Below are 18,551 nucleotides of genomic sequence, written 5' to 3'. Positions count from 1 at the left end.
TGCAACAGGACCTAGAAAAGTTGGGCAGATGGATTGAGAGGTGGCAATTGAAGTTTAACATAGAGAAATGCTAAGTGCTACATATGGGTAGCAGTAACCCCAGAGTAATGTACCAACTGTAAGGTACTACACTCAGAGTAGTGAAGAATTAAAAAGAGCTCGGGGATAATCTGTAGTCAGATATGAAGTTTTGCACTATTGCACATGGAAGACTATTCTCCAAATCGGAGCAGAATGGTATTAAGGATAAGTTGCTACAATGGATAAAATGATGGTTGAGTGGGAGAAGACAGGGGTGGTAATCAATGGCTGCTGCTCTTCATAGACTAATGTTATTAGTGGAGTCATCCAAAGTTCACTTTGGGCATGTTGTTTTCTGTATTTATCAATGATATTGATGAAGGTATATCAGGCTTAGTGTCGAAGTTTGCAGATGATACAAAGGTTGGCAGGGTTGTTAATGGCAGTGTGCTACTGCAGCAGGATCTAGAAAATTTGGGCAGATGGGCTAAGAAGTGGCAACTGAAGTTTAACCTTGACAAATGCAAAGTACTGCATATGGGTAGAAGTAACCCCAGAGAAACATACCAACTGTGTGGTACTACACTTAAGGTGGTAGAAAATGAAAAAGACCTGGGAGTAATTGTGCAGTCAGATATGAAGTTTTCTGAGCAGTGCAGACAGAGCAGATCATGGGGTCTTATTAATGATATACAGGAATTTTGCTAGCAGGAATAAGGTGATTATCCCTTTATATAAGGCAATGGTCAGACCACACCATGTGTACTGCATACAGGTCTGGAGGCCTCATTTTAGGAAGGATGTAGAGTTTCTAGATCAAGTACAGACAAGGGCAACAAGGACTTCGTTCCCCTCACCAATCTTGGTGAGGGGAACGAAGGGGTGCTCTTAACAAGAAGGCTTAAATTCTGCAAATATGCAATGTCTGGAGACTAGGCACCTGTGATTTGATTTGAGGTGTATAAAGTGTTGAATGGTTTGAGCATGCTGAATTCCAATAGGATTCTTACACTTGGTCAGATTACAAACCCTAGGGGATGTAAATTCAAATTGAGGAAATTTGCCTTTAGCCGGCAGGTAGTTGCTTGGTGGAACCAACTTCCATCTGTCGTGGAAGTTGATAGCTTAAATAAATTCAATGAAGAACTGAACAAAGTTTTGGAGTGAATTAATGAGTGAAATGGGAAGGTTTTTTTTTTGGCTGATGCTGTATAAGCTTGCTTTCTTGCAATATATGCCAATATCCTGCAACCATCCTTCAATTTGAATTCTATGCCCCCTTGTGTGTAGTCTGAACAAGAGGAAGAATCCCATCAGCACTGAACTTGCTCAATCCATTCAAAGTTTTAAACACTTTAATCAAAGCATCTTGCAGGTACAATGTCTCCAGTTGCTGCAATTTGCAAAACTGAAACCTTTCTTGGTGAGAGCACCCCTTTGTTCCTCTCACCAATATTATTGCCCTTCTCCATACCCACTCCTGGGGACCCCATTTTAGGAAGGATGTATATAGTACTCAAAACGACCTGACCATTGCATTATACAATGGGCTAATCACCTCCTTATCCCTGCTAACAAAATTCCTGTATATCATTGACAAAAACCCCATGACCTGGCAGCCTGTCTGCACTGCCCAGAGAACTTCATATCATATGCTTCAAGGGTTAAAAGAATCACTTACATTATACTCTTCAATATAACAAAGTCTAAAGATCAGAAAATTGAGAAATAACACTAATCAATCCTGATTTCCACACGCTGGATAATTATACACATAACTGTACTGCAGAGCAGTCACAGTTATGATTCAGTGTATTTCATAACTGAGGCTCAGGTTCAATTCCCATCAGAGACAGAGAAATTCTTAAATGCCTCTCCACATCACAGCTGCAGTTAGCTGAACACACACACACTTCTATAGATATAATAAATATAAAAAGATCACAGGATTTAGAGTATTATATGTGCAATAAATTGCCTTTAGCCAGCGAGTGGTTGATTGTTGGAACAAACTTTTGGAGTGAATCAATAGGCAGGCAAAATGAGAAAGTTTTGTTTGTTTTGTTTTTGGCTGATGCTATATAGGCTTGCTTTCTTGTATCATATGCCACTACTAATGCTATATGAACTGGTGTACTATGCCCCAAATATTTAATTTGCCAAGAACAGATAGGCAATTAATTTAAAAAAAAAAAAAAAAAAACTGATCAACTGGAAGTAGCATTTTCCTAAAACTATACTATTTTCATAATGAAATCACACAATACAAATCAGGAAGACTGGGAAAATTAAATATTAAAAAAAATTGCAAATAATTTTATTAAAATGTTTATAAAAACTATCTGATGAATTAGTTTAAATCTATTCAAGTTATCAGAGTGGATTCTAGACTAGCTGAATACATTCTTCTGGAAACATTCACTTATTTATAATACGCTGCAGAGGCTTCACAGGTATGACACGTGATTTCTGTACAACACCGGCTGGATGAGTTCTAAACAAGGTTGTCTTCTGATTTTTTAGCTCTTCTTCAACCTATTAAGAGACAGCATTTCATCATTTAAAAATAAAATTGACTTGATTGCAGGAATTAAGTTGGCAATATCATCTGATAATTATAATTTGATTTAAAAAAAGCTTTTATAAATTCAACACTCACCTAAAGAAAATGCGATATGTGATTAATTGAAAGGATGGTTATAAATTGTAATAGAAATAAGACTAAACCTGCTTTCACCAAATGTATACATTTAGGTTTCTTAACAATAGTGAAATAATGAGAAAATTAAAAACCAGCAGGATCAAGACCATATTTTCATTGTCTTCCGTTGGCAGAGTCTACATAACACAACATGCAATTATATGTGAGAGAGAGAGAAAGAGAAAACACACACACACAAGGTGGTTACAGGTATTAAACAGAAGTAGAGTGGAAATTTATTGTGATTGCCTTTCTTCACATAATCAAATTGAACTCAATTTTTTCCCTGAAAAAAATGCTTGAAACTCACCTGACAAAAATGCCATCTGTGATTAACTGAAGGAATGGTTATAAATTATTACTAAAAATTTAAAATCAAGAGAAATAAAAATCTTAAATCAAGATTAAACTTGCTTTTACCAAATATGCACATTTAGATTTTTTTTTTTTTTTTTTTTGATTTGGTAGTTGTTGGCGCATCGGCTTCTGTGGCCATAATGCACCTCCCAAGGTTTTTGCAGTACTTTGATCCAAGCCCGAGGCGGGAATCGAACCCGCGACCTTTGGGTTGCCAGGCAGGTACTTTACCCACTCGGCTAGCCCGGTCGGCGCACATTTAGATTTCTCAGAAATATTGAAATAACGAGCAAATTAAAAACCAGCAAGTTGAGGACCATATTTTCATTACTGTTTTTAGTTGGCTCAGCATACATATTGCAATGAGCAATTATATGAAAGAAAACAATAGGTGATTAAATAGAAGTAGAGTGGAAGTTTATTCTGATTGTCATTCTTTGTGTAAGAAAACTGATTTTGATTTTTTTTTTGAAAAATCATCTAGACTAGTGTTGCTTAACCATCTGCTTTTGACAATGAATTTTTAAATTAACCAAAATTCATAATCAAACTTTATTGTTCACAAAAGGTTTGCTTCCTTTATTCATTTGAAATGCTTTATAGGACCTTTGTAATGAACACTGAAAATCTGTTACAAAATCACACACCAAATGTGACATCAAAATCATGTACTATATTTTCTGGACCATAAGATACACTTTTTTGCCTGGAAAATGTGGCCTAAAATTCCCCTGCACCTTACAGCCTGAAAATACACCAGGTGCATGAAGTGATTTCTTTAGACATGGATAGAGACAGTAGTTTTCTAAAAAGAGATTTAGCAACAAAGAGGATGGTTGCTAAATCAAATATGGAGCTGAAATTCCAGGCTGCTTTAGCCAACTGCAGCCATTAGAATCTCAATTCATGCACGACAGTGGACCAAATAAATGGAGGTACCAAAACATGATTTGATACCAGCAGAATGAAAGCAACAAATAACATCTTAGGTATGCAAATGGACAGAAAATTATTGAGAGTTAATGAAACACAAAACAATTGCAATGTCTTTCAAAACATGTGTAATGTCTTTAATGGCCTGAAGATGGTGCACTCTTTAAAGTGAACACTGGTAATGACCAGTGTAACAGTAATGGTGATGCATTACTAATGTTATATGATGAGCAAATATTTCATTCTTATACTAACATTTTGTTTAGTAAGCATCTGTGAATTTGTAGTTAAAATTCATATGCAAATATTTTTTCCCAAAATTTTCCATCTGAAACACGGGTAAAAACAGCCAGCCTAATTTAACGCTTCTTGATTAAATGAAGCTGAAAAACATTATGGACTGATCATAAATTGAGTTTATGTGTGGTGGAGGTGGGAATTTTCTATTCTGTATAGTGCCAAACCTGAACAAGTCTAATAACTCATTTTAACTGGCAGTGTTCATGCAGGACCTGTCAGGTGGGCCCCGAGTGCCAAGCGAGTGATCATAGCGATATTTCCAAAGTGATTTGAAAGCGTATTTTCTCTAAGCGACAGATTGTAGAGATTGTTAAAACCTTCTTTATTTCAAGTTATTTAATTTTGGCTTTTTCTAAATAAAGAACTAAGCTTAGTATCAAGGAAGGAAATACACCTTTCTTTTTTATATATATATATATATAAACCCATTTCTCTAACAAACTAACCACTAATCTCGTATCGCTTGGTCACTGGTGGCACCGCTCCTGCCTCCACGTGGCGGGGCTGGTAGTCTGAGTATTAATCTAATACTCAGGGCGAAAAGGAGCAATTATGGATCCATTAATATCACCGACTGTAGAGCCTACGTGCTCGCATGAACTTGAGTCATCTCAAGCAAAAAGAATCAAAAAAGATGATTCTTCACATGACATACCTGCTTTTCTAATTTTACACTCTTTATCAACGAAACCTCTTAGCAGCTTATCGCCATTTCTTGTGCAGAAAAGCATAGAGGCTGTAGCAGGTACTCCCAAAATTGTCAAACGCCTTCGCTCAGGAGATCTTCTTATAGAGACTTCCCATCCCAGTCATTCTAGACAACTCCTGAAGCAAACGACCTTCGGAGGCCTTCCCATTTCGGTAACCCCGCACAGAAGTTTAAACACCTCAAAGGGAGTCATCTCGGAATGGGACCTCCTTAATGTTTCTGAGGAAGAAATTGCCGAAGAACTTAAAGCACAACGTGTTGTCGGTGCTAAAAGAATTATGACCAAACAAGATGGTGCCTTACACCCACAAGAAATGTTATCCTTACCTTCAGCAGTCCGAATCTACCAGAATCAGTAAAAGCTGGCTACCTTTCCTGTAAGATCCGACCATATATACCAAATCCACTTAGATGCTTTAAATGCCAGAAGTATGGTCATTCTCAAACAGCATGCCAAGGTAAGACAATCTGTCCCCTGTGTGGCTCATCAGACCATTCCCAAACTGAATGTACAGCAGCTACGCCAAAGTGTCCCAATTGCCAGGGTACTCACCCCGCATATTCTAGAACTTGCGAATTATGGAAAATGGGAAAGAAAATAATGAAGTACAAGGTAGAGAAAAATGTATCTTACCAAGAGGCACGTAAACAAATATTAAATGTGATCCCTGCCAAAACATATTCCAATGCAGTTAAAAACACTAAAGAATTTTCTACACAGACTTATATTACTATTCCTCCTAAATTATCTCTTATTCAATGGGCTAGATCCATCCTTGCGGATGGTGAGACACTAACAGCAACAAAGACAAAGAGTCCATCAAATTCTACTAATACAAAGCCATCCAAGCCACAACAAGACGTTCCAAACTCAGGCACATTATTAAAGGAGAAAGATGTTCATCGCACACAAAATAAACCAACTGAACGAACCATGAAAACCGATGAGAAATTAGACAATGATGATGCTGTTCTCATGCTTCATGCTGATGATGAGATGGATATTACTCGCCCAGTCTTTTCAAAACGAGAGAAATATAAACAGGATCGAGGGAAAAACAAACGATCAGACCAATCCATCTAACCTAAACCCAAGTAATGCAGAAAATTATTCAATGGAATTGTGGAGGACTAAGAAGTAATCTTGACGAATTAAAATACCTAATGCACCAGCATGATCCTGCATGTATTTGTCTACAGGAAACTTATTTATCATCAAATTATAGCCCACACTTCTCACGGTATACACTATATAGACGTGACAGATGTTCCGATTCTCCAGCAAGAGGAGGAGTAGCAATATTAGTTCGTAGTAATGTACCATCGAAACCCGTTCAGCTTTCCACTAATCTAGAAGCAATAGCCGTTCGTATTGTTCTTGGGATTAATCTCACTCTTGTCTCCATTTATATTCCACCAAACGTTTCATGTTCCATTGCAGAACTTGATAATTTACATAATCAACTACCCCAACCTGTATGCTTTCTAGGTGATCTGAATGCTCATCATCCTTTGTGGGGTTCCCCGAACATGGATCGTAGAGGGAGGATGATCGAAACTCTACTTGATAACCATCACTTAACACTACTGAATACCGGTGTGCATACTTATATCCACTTGCCTACAAGTTCTAGCTCTGCTCTGGATCTGTCCATATGTTCCTCGTCCATTTATCCTAGCTTTGATTGGACAGTATTAACTGACCTTCACAACAGCGATCACTTTCCTGTAATTTGTGAAATACAGACGGATACAAACTATACATCTAACCAAAAAATTACGTGGAATTTTCACAGAGCTAACTGGGAAAAGTTTTCGAAAACAGTGCAATTTGATAACCATTTGATTCTTTCTGCATCTATTAATAATGCCACTAGACATATAGTAGAACAATTACTTGGAGCTGCTACCAGCGCAATACCGAAAGTTAACCTTACGAAACAAAGGTATAATAATTGGTGGACAAGGGACTGCTATCTTGCCAAAAGGAAACAAAACAAAGCTTGGAACACTTTTCGCCGAAATGCTACAATGGAGAACCTTATAAACTATAAACGGCTGAAAGCTGAAGCACGCCGAATTGTCGAAAAGCTAAACAGGATGCGTGGATTCGATTCAGTTCTACCATCTGCAGAAACACTGACGCCAGAATAATTTGGAGAAAGATCCTTATCCTCAGTGGAAAGTGTCAACAAACCAAAGCCCCAATCTTGTCTAAATGAGTCTAAATGAAGACTCATTTAGATGCAAAAAAATTTCCATGGAAAAATATAAAATTAACTTTGTTACAAAACAATCTCATTCTTATAACCTTCCTTTCACTATGAATGAACTCAACGAAGCTCTCCAGAATTCTAGAAATAGTTCTGCTGGACCAGATGGCATTTTCTATATAATGCTTTGCCACCTCAACTCAAACTCAATACTACTGAAATTTTACAATAGAATCTTTGAGGAGAATGTTTACCCTGATACATGGCATCTGTCAGTTGTGGTAGCCATAGCGAAAGCCGGGAAAGATGCTTACTCTCCCAATAGTTATCGTCCTATATCTTTGACCAGCTGTTTAGGAAAGATAATGGAAAAGATGGTACACAAGAGACTTGTCTGGATTGTTGAAGATCAAGATGCTATATCATGCCATCAATTTGGTTTCCGCCGTAATAGATCTACAACTGATGTCCACGTCAAGGTCGAAGCTCAGATTCGAAATGCTTTTCTTAAAAAACAACACATGGTAATGATAACATTCGATATTACCAAAGCATTCGATACAACCTGGAGATATGGAATCCTCCAAGACTTATACAAACTTGGACTTAGAGGTAACCTGCCTAGATTCATTCAGAATTTTCTTCACCTCAGGACCTTTCAAGTAAGATTCCAGAATGAGCTGTCCAAAATTCACACACAAGAAGAAGGAGTATTCGCTGAACTTTGTGTGTGTGTGTGTGTGTGTGTGTGTGTGTGTGTGTGTGTGTGTGTGTGTGTGTGTGTGTGTGTGTGTGTGTGTGTGTGTGTGTGTGTGTGTGAAGCTCAAATGATTTTATTTTTATTCAAAGTAATCATCACCTGATTAAATGCACTTATTACACCATATAAGTTTCAGTAAAGAGTCAGTGAAGAACTCAGAAAAAAATTGGGGAAAGTTTTGAGTGAGCTCCACATGCTATAATTTGTTGGAATCAATTAAGATGACTACAATGAACTTTCATTGCATATTTACAAAAAAGTATTTTTAGAGTGCATGACATAAAGATAAATAGCAGCCATTATCAGCCCATAGTAGGATGGAAGCCTCCTCAACAATTCATATTGAGGGAAATGGACCATAATCTACCATGCCGGTCCAGTACTGGTTGGCAGATCAACTGAATTTAGCAGTCATGGGCTTGAACCCCAGTGTACTCAAAAACCATGTGCTACTGCACTCCTGTTCCTAACCACTTAGATACAAAGACCTACATGCATGACACAAAAGGTTGTTAAAACTGGCTACTATGATGTTAAACTAAGTATTTAATTCCATACATACTCTTCCTTTTATTATTTTATATGCTGAAATTTATCAGCAGGTTGATAAATTTATTCCCTGTTACAAAACAAGTAAAATAAAATATTTCTAATAGTTTTGCCGAATAAATTAAATAAACTTTAATATCAGACAGTGATTTAGAAAGAGTAAAATAAAATTATCATCAAAAGGATAACTATATGTACCTAGTTTTTAGCATTAGAAGAGGCATATTATGCAAAAAAGCAAGCTTATACAACATCAGCCAAAAAAAAAAGGAAGAAACACTTCCCATTTCACCAATCCATTTGCTCCAAAAGCATGTCCAATTCTTCCTAGAATTTATTTTAGTTATCAACTGCCACAACGATATACAGAAGTTTGTTCTGGCAATCAACCACTAGCTGGCTAAAGGGAATTTCCACGCAGCTGTTCTGCAACTCTTTCCTCAATTTGAATCTGTGCCACATCAAGTGAATAATCTGAGCAACAAGAAGAATCCCATCAGCAATGAGCTTACTCAAACCATGCACCATACAAGGCCTTATATACCTCGATCAGATCACTTTGCAGGTGCCTACTTTCCAGACATTGCAATTTGCAGACTTAAGCCTTTCCTGGTAACAGCAACCCTTTGTTCCCCTCACCAATCTCATCAGCCTTCTCTGTACTTGTACCAGCAGCTCTACATCCTTTCTAAAATGAGGCCTCCAGACATGTATGAAGTACTCAAGGTGTGACCTGACCATTGCGTTATACAAAGGGATAATCACCTCCTTATCCCTGCTAGCAAAATTCCTGTATATCACTAACAAGACCCCCATGAGCTGCTCTTGCACCTGTCTGCACTGCACAGAAAACTTCATATCTGATGGCACAATTACCCCCAGGTCTTTTTCATTCTCCAATACCCTGATACATTTGCACAGTTGATACATTACTCTGGGATTACTGCTACCCATATACAGTACTTTGCATTTGTCAATGTTCAACCTCAGTTGACACCTCTCAGTCCACCTGTCCAACTTTTCTAGATCCTGTTGCAGTAGCATACTGTCATTAACAACGCTGCCAAACTTTGTATCATCTGTAAACTTGGACATGAAGCCTGTGATATACCTTCAATATCATTCATAAATACAGAAAACAAAAAAAATCGGCCCAAACCAAACCCTGGGGAACTCCACTAATAACATTAGACCAAGAAGTTCAGTCAGTGTTTGTCCACTGATTACCACTCTGTCTTCTCCCACTCCATCATCCCTTTATCCATAGCAGCAACTTGCTCTTAATGCCATATTGCTCCAATTTTTACAGAAGTCTTCCATGTGCAACAGTATCAAAAGCTTTCCTGAAATCCAAGTATACATATATCAAAATTATTTTTTGCATCTATTTTCTTTTTGACCACATCATAATATCCAATCAAATTGATCACACAAGACTTCCCCTTAACAAACCCATACTGTGTCTGAACTAACTGCAATCTTGTCACTGGTTAAAGCTTCTTTAACCAGTGACTCCATTATTTTCCCTAGAACAGAAGTTAAACTCACAGGTCTGTGTGTCACCCTTTGATTCCCCCGTTGTGAATTGGGGATACATTTGCACATCTCCAGTCCGTGGAGACCTCCCCTGAATCCAAGGATGCTCTCATATATATGGCTAATGATTTGCTTACTTCCTTTGCTGCCTCCTTTAATATGATCCCAACTGAATAGATCCTAACCACCCCAGGTGCCTTTCTTATGTTTAACTTTAACAATTTTTCCTCCCCTTTGTTTACAATTATTATGAAATCACTTAGCTCCGTTAGACTTTGATAAACTTCTAACCTCTACTTCCCTACAGAATTCTTCGTGTGTGAATGTACATGCAAAATACTCATTCAGTTTGTCAGCTACCTCAGCAGGATTATCGACAGTCAAACCATCGATATCAAGTGAACCAATCAGATTCATCCTCTTGCTTCTAGAGTTTACATAAGTAGTCTTTGCTGTTTTTATTTGCTTCCTTTGCCAAAGATTTCTTGTAATCTGCTTCGCTTGCCCAAACTCCTTTGTGACTTGATTGCTGACTAACTTTTATCTACTATATATTTCTGTATCGCCTGATAATTTATATGTATCACATGCAATTTTCTTCTCTGCCACGAGTCTCAGTTTATCTGACATCCATTTAGGCCTAAATCTTGAACAGTATTTCTTAGTTGGTATGAAAAGCCTAGTAGTTTCCAAGATTAATTCCTTGAATGCTTCTCATTTAGAATTTGCATCAGTTGGTCCCACTGCATAGAATTTAAAAATTGTCTAAGACCACTGTAGTTACCTTTACGAAAACAAAAACTGTTTTCTATTAGTCTGTGAATCCAACCCCAAGCTAGCAATTTTCCAACCCAACTAACACTGCTTCAATAGAATCAGAAATCTTTTTGCATTCATTTTCAATCTGCAAAAAGAAATAGTAGCATGAACAGAATAAGTGAGCACTTCAGAGTATGGCAACTTGCATAACCACAGAATCAATAATGGTACTTTCTCAAAGCAAAGGAAGAATATAATAAAACAGTGCAATAATCACATAAATTAAATTAAAAATATAAGGTAAATAACTCTTAATTTAAAATTAAAATATCTTGCCTCTTTTTGCCATTTAGAAGCCGTTTCCTGAGCTTTCAAATGCAGTAAAACATTTATTGGTGAATTCTTGTGTGAAGATTTGTTGTTCTTTCCTTTGGACAGTCTTCTTAAAAATTGTCCTTTAGAATCACAACTAGGATACATTTTTTGTTTCTGAAAGTGGCAGCAAAAGCACATTAAGAAAAAGCAAAAATATAATTTTAATAAACTTTTATATTTTTTTATCTATTCAAATACATATGAAAATCATATGTATTTGAATATAATATTTGAAAAATACATATACATAGGAATCTCATCTAATGAGCAGAAACTATATGGCCTTAGAAAAATATTTAATAAGTAGAGCTATTTTGTCCAATAAGTTTAATAAAAAGATGTTTAACTAAAAACAAAAGTAAATGCATTTTTTTAGTGCTCACAATAGAATGACTTACAATTATCCAAGGGTTAAACCTTGAAAACATAGGTAAAAGTAAAGTGCAGCCATTATCAACCCACTGCAGGATGGAAGCCTCCTCAACAATTCATGCTGAGGCCATACTACTGTTAAATAAGTAATCTCATCAAAGGACTATTTTGCCCCCTTTAAAATACAAAACACCACCATGGCATCCTGATTCATGAGTGTGTTTACATAGTGTTTATTTACAGCAGTCAAGTCTGCCAATTAAAACATAAAACAAGAAATCTCTTTTTTTTTAAGACAATTTCTACTGTATTAGATTCTTTGTGTTTTAACTTCCAACAGAACTGCTCTTTATTATTTAAAAGTCATCAGGAAGTGTTAATGGAGACCAGTAATTATCTTATGAAAGGGAAATAAGTCCCAAAACAGGCTGTGATAGCCTTCAGATGCCATTCTATCATGGGTAGGGTAGTGTAGTGAGCCTACTGTTTGCTTAAAATTAAGTTAGCTTGCCACGAAACATACAGAACGAAAGATGCCCTCAAAGTTTGTTTGTTTGTTTGTTTGTTTGTGTTTTATTGGCGCATCAGCAACTGAGGCTATAATGCGCCAAATACCGGTCATATATAAAAGGTTAAAAAATTCAGTGACCTAAGTAGTTAGGCCACCATGTCCATATGTATAATAACAAAGATATAAAAAGTAAACCAATAAATACGTAACAATAACGTAAACTTTTATATACAATTAAAAACTTTTATTAATTTGAAATAGCTAAAAACAGCAGACACGTTGTCGTTGTCGGATAAAATCTGACTGAGTGTATACGGCTCAGTCAGATGATTAAAAATGCTAGAACGGATATTGCTAAAATCTGGACAGTCGATTAAAAGGTGTCTAATTGATATAATTGTGCCACAAGACTCACACATAGGAGGGTCATCAGCCCTCAGCAGAAAAGAATGTGTCAAATGACTATGTCCTATGCGGGTCCGGGCAAGAACAACTTCCTCCTTACGATTCCTGCGCAGACAAGACTGCCACGGTTCAATAACAGGCTTTATACGATGTAATTTATTCGCAGTCTGTCTATTCCACGAATCCTGCCATTGGGAATGTACCTTTTGATGTACTGTTTGCCTGTAGTCTGTATAGGGGACTAACAGGCAACGGTTATTATTGGGAATTGCTGATTTGGCTGCGGCGTCAGCCAAATCATTTCCCCTAATCCCAATGTGGCTGGGAATCCAGCAGAAGCGGATGTCATATTCGCGTTCATGGAGAACGTGAATCTTCTGCTGAATGCTAGACAGAACTGGATGAGGATTATACCTCACAGATATTAAAGCCTGTAACATGCTAAGAGAGTCGGAATATAAAATGAACCGTTGGTATTGGCATTTACTAATATGATCCAAGGCTAACTCTACAGCGTGCAGCTCTGCAGTAAATATGCTGCAATCAGAGGGAATCTGCTCTGATATAGTGCTGTCTGTGAAGACAGCAGCAGATCCCACATATGATTCCGACTTCGAACCGTCTGTGTAGACTGGCGCGAAGTCGGAATATTCAGTTCGGTGTGCTGAATGAAGCTGCAGGTAGACACATGATGGCGTGTCCAACTTTCCCCAGTTTCTAAGCGACAAGTCGCATGCCGGGACACGAGCATGCCAGGGTGGAAAGGGTTGCTTTGATGTTTGGGCAACCTTGTCTACCTTGATATTAAGTTCTTTGAGTAGCTCTTGGAAACGAATACCAAAAGGACGATTGGCAGTCTTACGGGTATTATATAAATTTTCCCATCGTGGCTCAAAAACGAAGGGCCACGTAGGATGGTCTGGCAGGGATTTCAATTTTAAAGCATACTTTAAAGAGAACTGCTTACGTCGAAGTGATAACGGTGGTTCGTTTGCTTCGACGTATAAGCTCTGGACAGGAGATGTGCGATATGCTCCAGTAGCGACACGTAGAGCCTGATGATGGACAGGGTCCAGCCATCGGAGGGCACTGTCTCTGGCTGAACTATATACTTGGGACCCATAATCTAATTTGGATCGCACAAGTGCACGGTAAAGCCGTAGCAGGGTGCAACGGTCTGCACCCCAAGATAAAGAAGAGAGCGAGCGGAGCATATTAAGGCCTCTTGTGCACCTTGTGCGGAGTTGACGAATATGATCCAAAAATGTTAATTTTTTATCGAAGATGAGTCCCAAGAATTTTGCGTTCGCTACTACTGGAATAGCATTTTGTCCGAGCCTTAATTCAGGTTCAGGATGAAGATTACGCTTGCGACAAAAGTGTACGCAAACGGTCTTCTCCGGCGAGAACCTGAAGCCATTAGCAAGTGCCCAGGAATTCAGACTATCAATGGCTTTCTGCAGTTGTCTTTCAATAACCCTCATGTTGCACGACTGGCAAAAAATGCTAAAGTCATCAACATAGAGGGCACTGTTTACAGTTGGAGGAAGTTGTTCTGTGATGGAATTAATTTTGATGGCAAAAAGCGTGACACTTAATACTGATCCTTGTGGTACTCCCTCCTCTTGGCTAAAGGAGCGAGAGAGTGAGGATCCCACACGAACTTGGAACGATCGATTGGCTAAAAAGTTTTGAATAAAAAAGGGCAGATGCCCTCTTAGGCCTAGGCTATGTAAATCTTTTAAAATGCCAAATCTCCAAGTTGTGTCATACGCTTTCTCCATGTCAAAGAACACCGACACCAAGTGTTCGCGTTTTAGGAAAGCATCCCGGACGGATGCTTCCAATCTGATGAGATGGTCCAAAGTGGACCGATTCTTTCGGAAGCCGCATTGGATGCTGGAGAGAAGGTCATTTGTTTCTAAATACCATATTAAACGAGAATTGACCAATCTCTCCAGGATTTTGCACAGACAGCTAGTCAGAGCAATAGGACGATAATTGGTGGTAATTTTTGGATCCTTTCCTGGCTTAGGAAAGGCAAGAACGATTGCCTTTCGCCAGGAATCCGGAAACTGCCCCTCAGTAAAGATTCTGTTATACAGAAGGAGCAGACAATCCATAGATTTTGGTGAAAGATGTTTAATCATTTCATAATGGATGCCATCTGGTCCAACAGCACTTGCTTTGGAAAGAGTGAGGGCTCTTTTCAGTTCCTCTATAGTGAATGCCCCGTTGTAGGGATAGAGGCCCTTAGTCTTAAAATTAAGTGCTTGTTTTTCCATTTTATTTTTCAGGACCAGGAACTCTGGGGAGTACGAGGATGTTGCGGAGATGTTAGAGAATGTTTCCCCAAGAGCATTGGCTATTGCAGTTGGATCTGCAATAGCGCATCCATTATAATCTAGGATTGAAGAAGGGTGGGATGTATATTTTCCCTTCATTTTCCGGATTTTATCCCAGACTACCTTAGAGTTGGTAGACTGGTTAATAGATGATGTAAAACGGATCCACGATTCCTTTTGACTCTGACGACGGATATATCGGGCTTTGGCTCGTGCACGTTTAAAGTTTATAAGGTTCGTCGTGGTGGGATAGCGGCGGAATATCCCCCACGCTTTGTTTTGAGCCTTTTTTGCCGCTGTGCATTGGGAATTCCACCAAGGTTTAGGAAATGGTGGAAACCGGGCAGATGTTTTTGGAACAGCATTCGCAGCTGCTTGGACAATATTTTCTGTGATGTACTTAACTGCAACATTGATAGACTCTTGACTGACTGTGCTAAGATCAAAATTTGCCTGATGTTGGAAGGCAGTCCAGTCAGCCTGATCAATCTTCCACCGTGGTAACCTAAAAGGAAGACATGGTCTCCCACTGTGTAACAAGGTTATCACGGGGAAGTGATCGCTTCCGTACGGATTCTCCTCCACTTCCCAAGTGAGTGAAGGGAGTAGACAAGGGGAGCAGATAGAGAGATCAATGGCAGAAAAAGTACGGGTAGGCATGTGGAAGAAGGTGTTTGTTCCAGTATTTAGAAGGGAAAGGTCATTGTCATTGAGCATATGCTCTATGACTCGTCCCCTTCCGTTGATGTTAGCACTACCCCACAGGGTGTTATGTCCGTTAAAATCCCCGAGAAGTAAGAAAGGGGGTGGCAGCTGCGTAAGGAGATCATCAAGGTCTGCCTGGGAGATGTCAGTCCCAGGTGGCAAATAAATAGAGCATACAGTTAATAAGAATCCCACTGAAAGGCGAATTGCAACAGCCTCTATGCTGGTTGTAATTAGCAAGGGCTGCACTGGGGTCTGGTTACCCACCAGGATAGCCACTCCCCCATGTACAGAGCCGTCCGCAATTCTATCCTTTCGAAAAACTGTGATGTTGTGCATGGTGGGATCATCATTTGCCTTTAGATATGTCTCCTGCAAGCAAAAGCAAACTGGCTCGTGCTTTTGCAGGAGGGCCTTGATGTCATCTATATTTCGCCGGAATCCACGACAATTCCATTGTAGGAATTTAGCCATTATTTTGGCTTGGTGGGTCCATCAGGCGGCTTCCGAGGTGCTGAGGGCTTACTTTTGTCAGTCTTGGATTTATCTTTTTTGGGGAAGAATGGACGCTGTCCCGTGTCCATTTCCTCCTCCGCAAAGAGTTCCAAGACTGACTCTTCGGGTACCTCCTTCTGTTCGACCTCCATGTTTTCTTGGGAAGTAGGAGGTACTTCACCTTTCTTATTTTTTTCTTTGGTGATTGCCTTTGTTACTTGAGGAGCATTAGGAGGTACCGATACAGGAGTGGCAGTTGATTGGTCCTTCTGTGCAGGTTTTTGCGGACTTAACAGATAACGCGCGATGGGAGTGAAAGACTCCTTTGGAGGGATGGACATGTCCGTCTGTGTTCCGATGGAACACCTCCCTGCTACCTTCTGGGCGTAGGTAGGCTTGTTGATGTTGAGCGGTTTCACCGCTTTCCTTGCCTCCTGGTACGATATGTTTAGCTCTGCCTTCAGCCGTTGTATTTCTTTTTCTTCTTTCCACCTCTGGCATGCTCTTGAGTAGGCCGGGTGTTCTCCCTCACAGTTAATACAGGTGGGTTTTGGGGCTGAACATGCTGTTGTTTCATGGTCCTTTGCACCGCATCGAGCGCATGCAAGGACTCCACGGCAGGCCATTTGAGAATGTCCATACTTCTGGCATTTGAAACACCGTAAAGGGTTCGGAATGTATGGACGCACTGAACAGTTGATGTATCCAGCTTTAATCTCATCAGGAGGTTTAGGAGTGTTAAAAGTCAGGATAACGCTCCTGGTTTTAACAATTTTTCCATCCCTTCGCGCAGTGATTCTCTTGACGGCAATGACTCCCTGTGGTTTTAATTCGGAGCAGATTTCCTCCTCGTATACGTCGAGAAGGTCCCACTCCGAAATGACACCTCTCGATGAATTGAGTGTTCTGTGTGGTGTCACTGTTATAGGGATTCCTCCAATTGATGTTGTTCGGAGGAGATGTTCAGATTGCCTGTCATTTTTAGTTTCAATTAAAAGGTCTCCAGAACGGAGCCTCTTAACTGATTTGGGAGAACCTGCTAACCCATCTAACCCTTTCTGTATGAAGAAGGGTGACATTTTTCCAATCGGTTTTTCAGTGGTGGAATGCATGATTAGAAATCTTGGGACCGGCCCTGATGATGGTGTTTCAGTTCGCTGTCTCTTTGTTGCAATAGTATTATCTGCCTCTCCGTCTATGTTTTCAGATAGGGACCGGGTTGGGGCCCCTGAAGAAGTAAGTTTATCAGGATTCATGAGTTTTTTTTAAGTGGTTCAGTGCCCGGGCTCCCCACCCACCACGGAGCCCAAAGGGACGCCCACTACCCGGCATGCAATAAATGCGCTCGGGAGTGGGACGCCAGGGCTACCCAGACACCATACCCGCACCGCCGCCAGCCTGAATCCTGTCCCTCGGACCATGAGGGTAGGGGCATGGCTTTGACACGGTTGACCCTCGCAGGCGAACCTACTAGCCGATTGATCCTAGCCGGGCCTTCCAGGACCACCCGTCTTGTCGAAGCAGGGGCCAAAGTGGTGTATTGAAGCTGGGCCCCTCAACCACCAGGATCCCCTTTTCCGAATTTCCACGGGTCGCAGCGCACGGCAAACACGCCGGATTCCATTGATGTAAGCCCGGAACCTAGGCTGTGGGCGTTGGATCCCAGTGATGCTAGTCTGGAAGTCCAGCAGCGTCACTGGGAGGTCCCCTCACCACGTACAGGTGCCCACGTCGAGGGGTGCCCTCAAAGAAAATAATTTCTTTGCTGATAATGAAAGATGACACATTTGTATTAGCTATATGGCACAAGGAAGCCTTAGGATTTTGCCACACCAGAAAAAAATAAATAAATAAAACCAAATAACTGCCTGTGTGTTTCCCCTCCTCATGTAATTATTGATCCAGCTGCTGACCTATGAATTTTCTCCCCAAGTTGTCGGCCTCAACTATCCATGTAGGTAATTATTCCAGTAATTTTAAAAACTTGTTAGCAAAAAGAAAACATCCTCTAATCCAGTGTCCAAAAATTCACACTTACTGCTTTTCTCACAATTAAAATTATGTCCCCTAGTTCTAGTATTATTTATAACTCAAAATTTCACCTTCATTCATTTTATTATCCTTGCTCAGAAATCGCAGATCTCGACCAAATTCTCTAAGGTACCTAGTTACCAAGTTCTGAGCCTTTCCTCATAAGGTTGCCATTTTGCCAATCTCACTAGGTGTTTTTCCAATCTTTGGGCTTTTTCAAGAAGTTAAATATCTTTTTTTTTTTTTTTTTTTTAAGCTTGGAATACTGCATCCATACCTAAACATGGCATTCCAAGAGTAGGCTCACAACTGCCTTATGCAGTGGGAACATAGCAGCCATAACATTCCAGTGCACAAAGCAAAAATATCTGTATCAGGGATATACTAGATGAGCGCTTAATGTGTGGCATCAGCAATGCCTTCCAATGCCCAGTTTTACAGGAAGCAGAGGGAAAGGGCATACACACTAGACGA

The 18,551-nt window shown here is 39.7% G+C and overlaps 1 protein-coding gene across 1 annotated transcript in view; it reads right to left on the bottom strand.

Moving 5' to 3' along the window:
• Window positions 1-2,439: 2,439 nt before the first annotated feature.
• Window positions 2,440-18,551, bottom strand: part of LOC150080655 (uncharacterized) — a 175,048-nt gene continuing 158,936 nt past the window's right edge. The window contains exons 9-10 of the mRNA XM_090380774.1: window positions 11,175-11,327; window positions 2,440-2,556 (exon numbers count right to left, since the gene is read on the bottom strand). Of these exons, the coding sequence (XP_090236900.1) occupies window positions 2,440-2,556; window positions 11,175-11,327 (270 nt within the window). The remainder of the gene's footprint in view (window positions 2,557-11,174; window positions 11,328-18,551) is intronic.

This window comes from Mastigoproctus giganteus, chromosome 9 (genome assembly GCF_048544385.1).
Source record: "Mastigoproctus giganteus isolate SK-2022 chromosome 9, ASM4854438v1, whole genome shotgun sequence".
NCBI classification, from domain to species: domain Eukaryota; kingdom Metazoa; phylum Arthropoda; class Arachnida; order Uropygi; family Thelyphonidae; genus Mastigoproctus; species Mastigoproctus giganteus.
The sequence above is the reverse complement of the archived record's forward strand: the minus strand, read 5'-3'. Positions and strand labels throughout refer to the sequence as shown.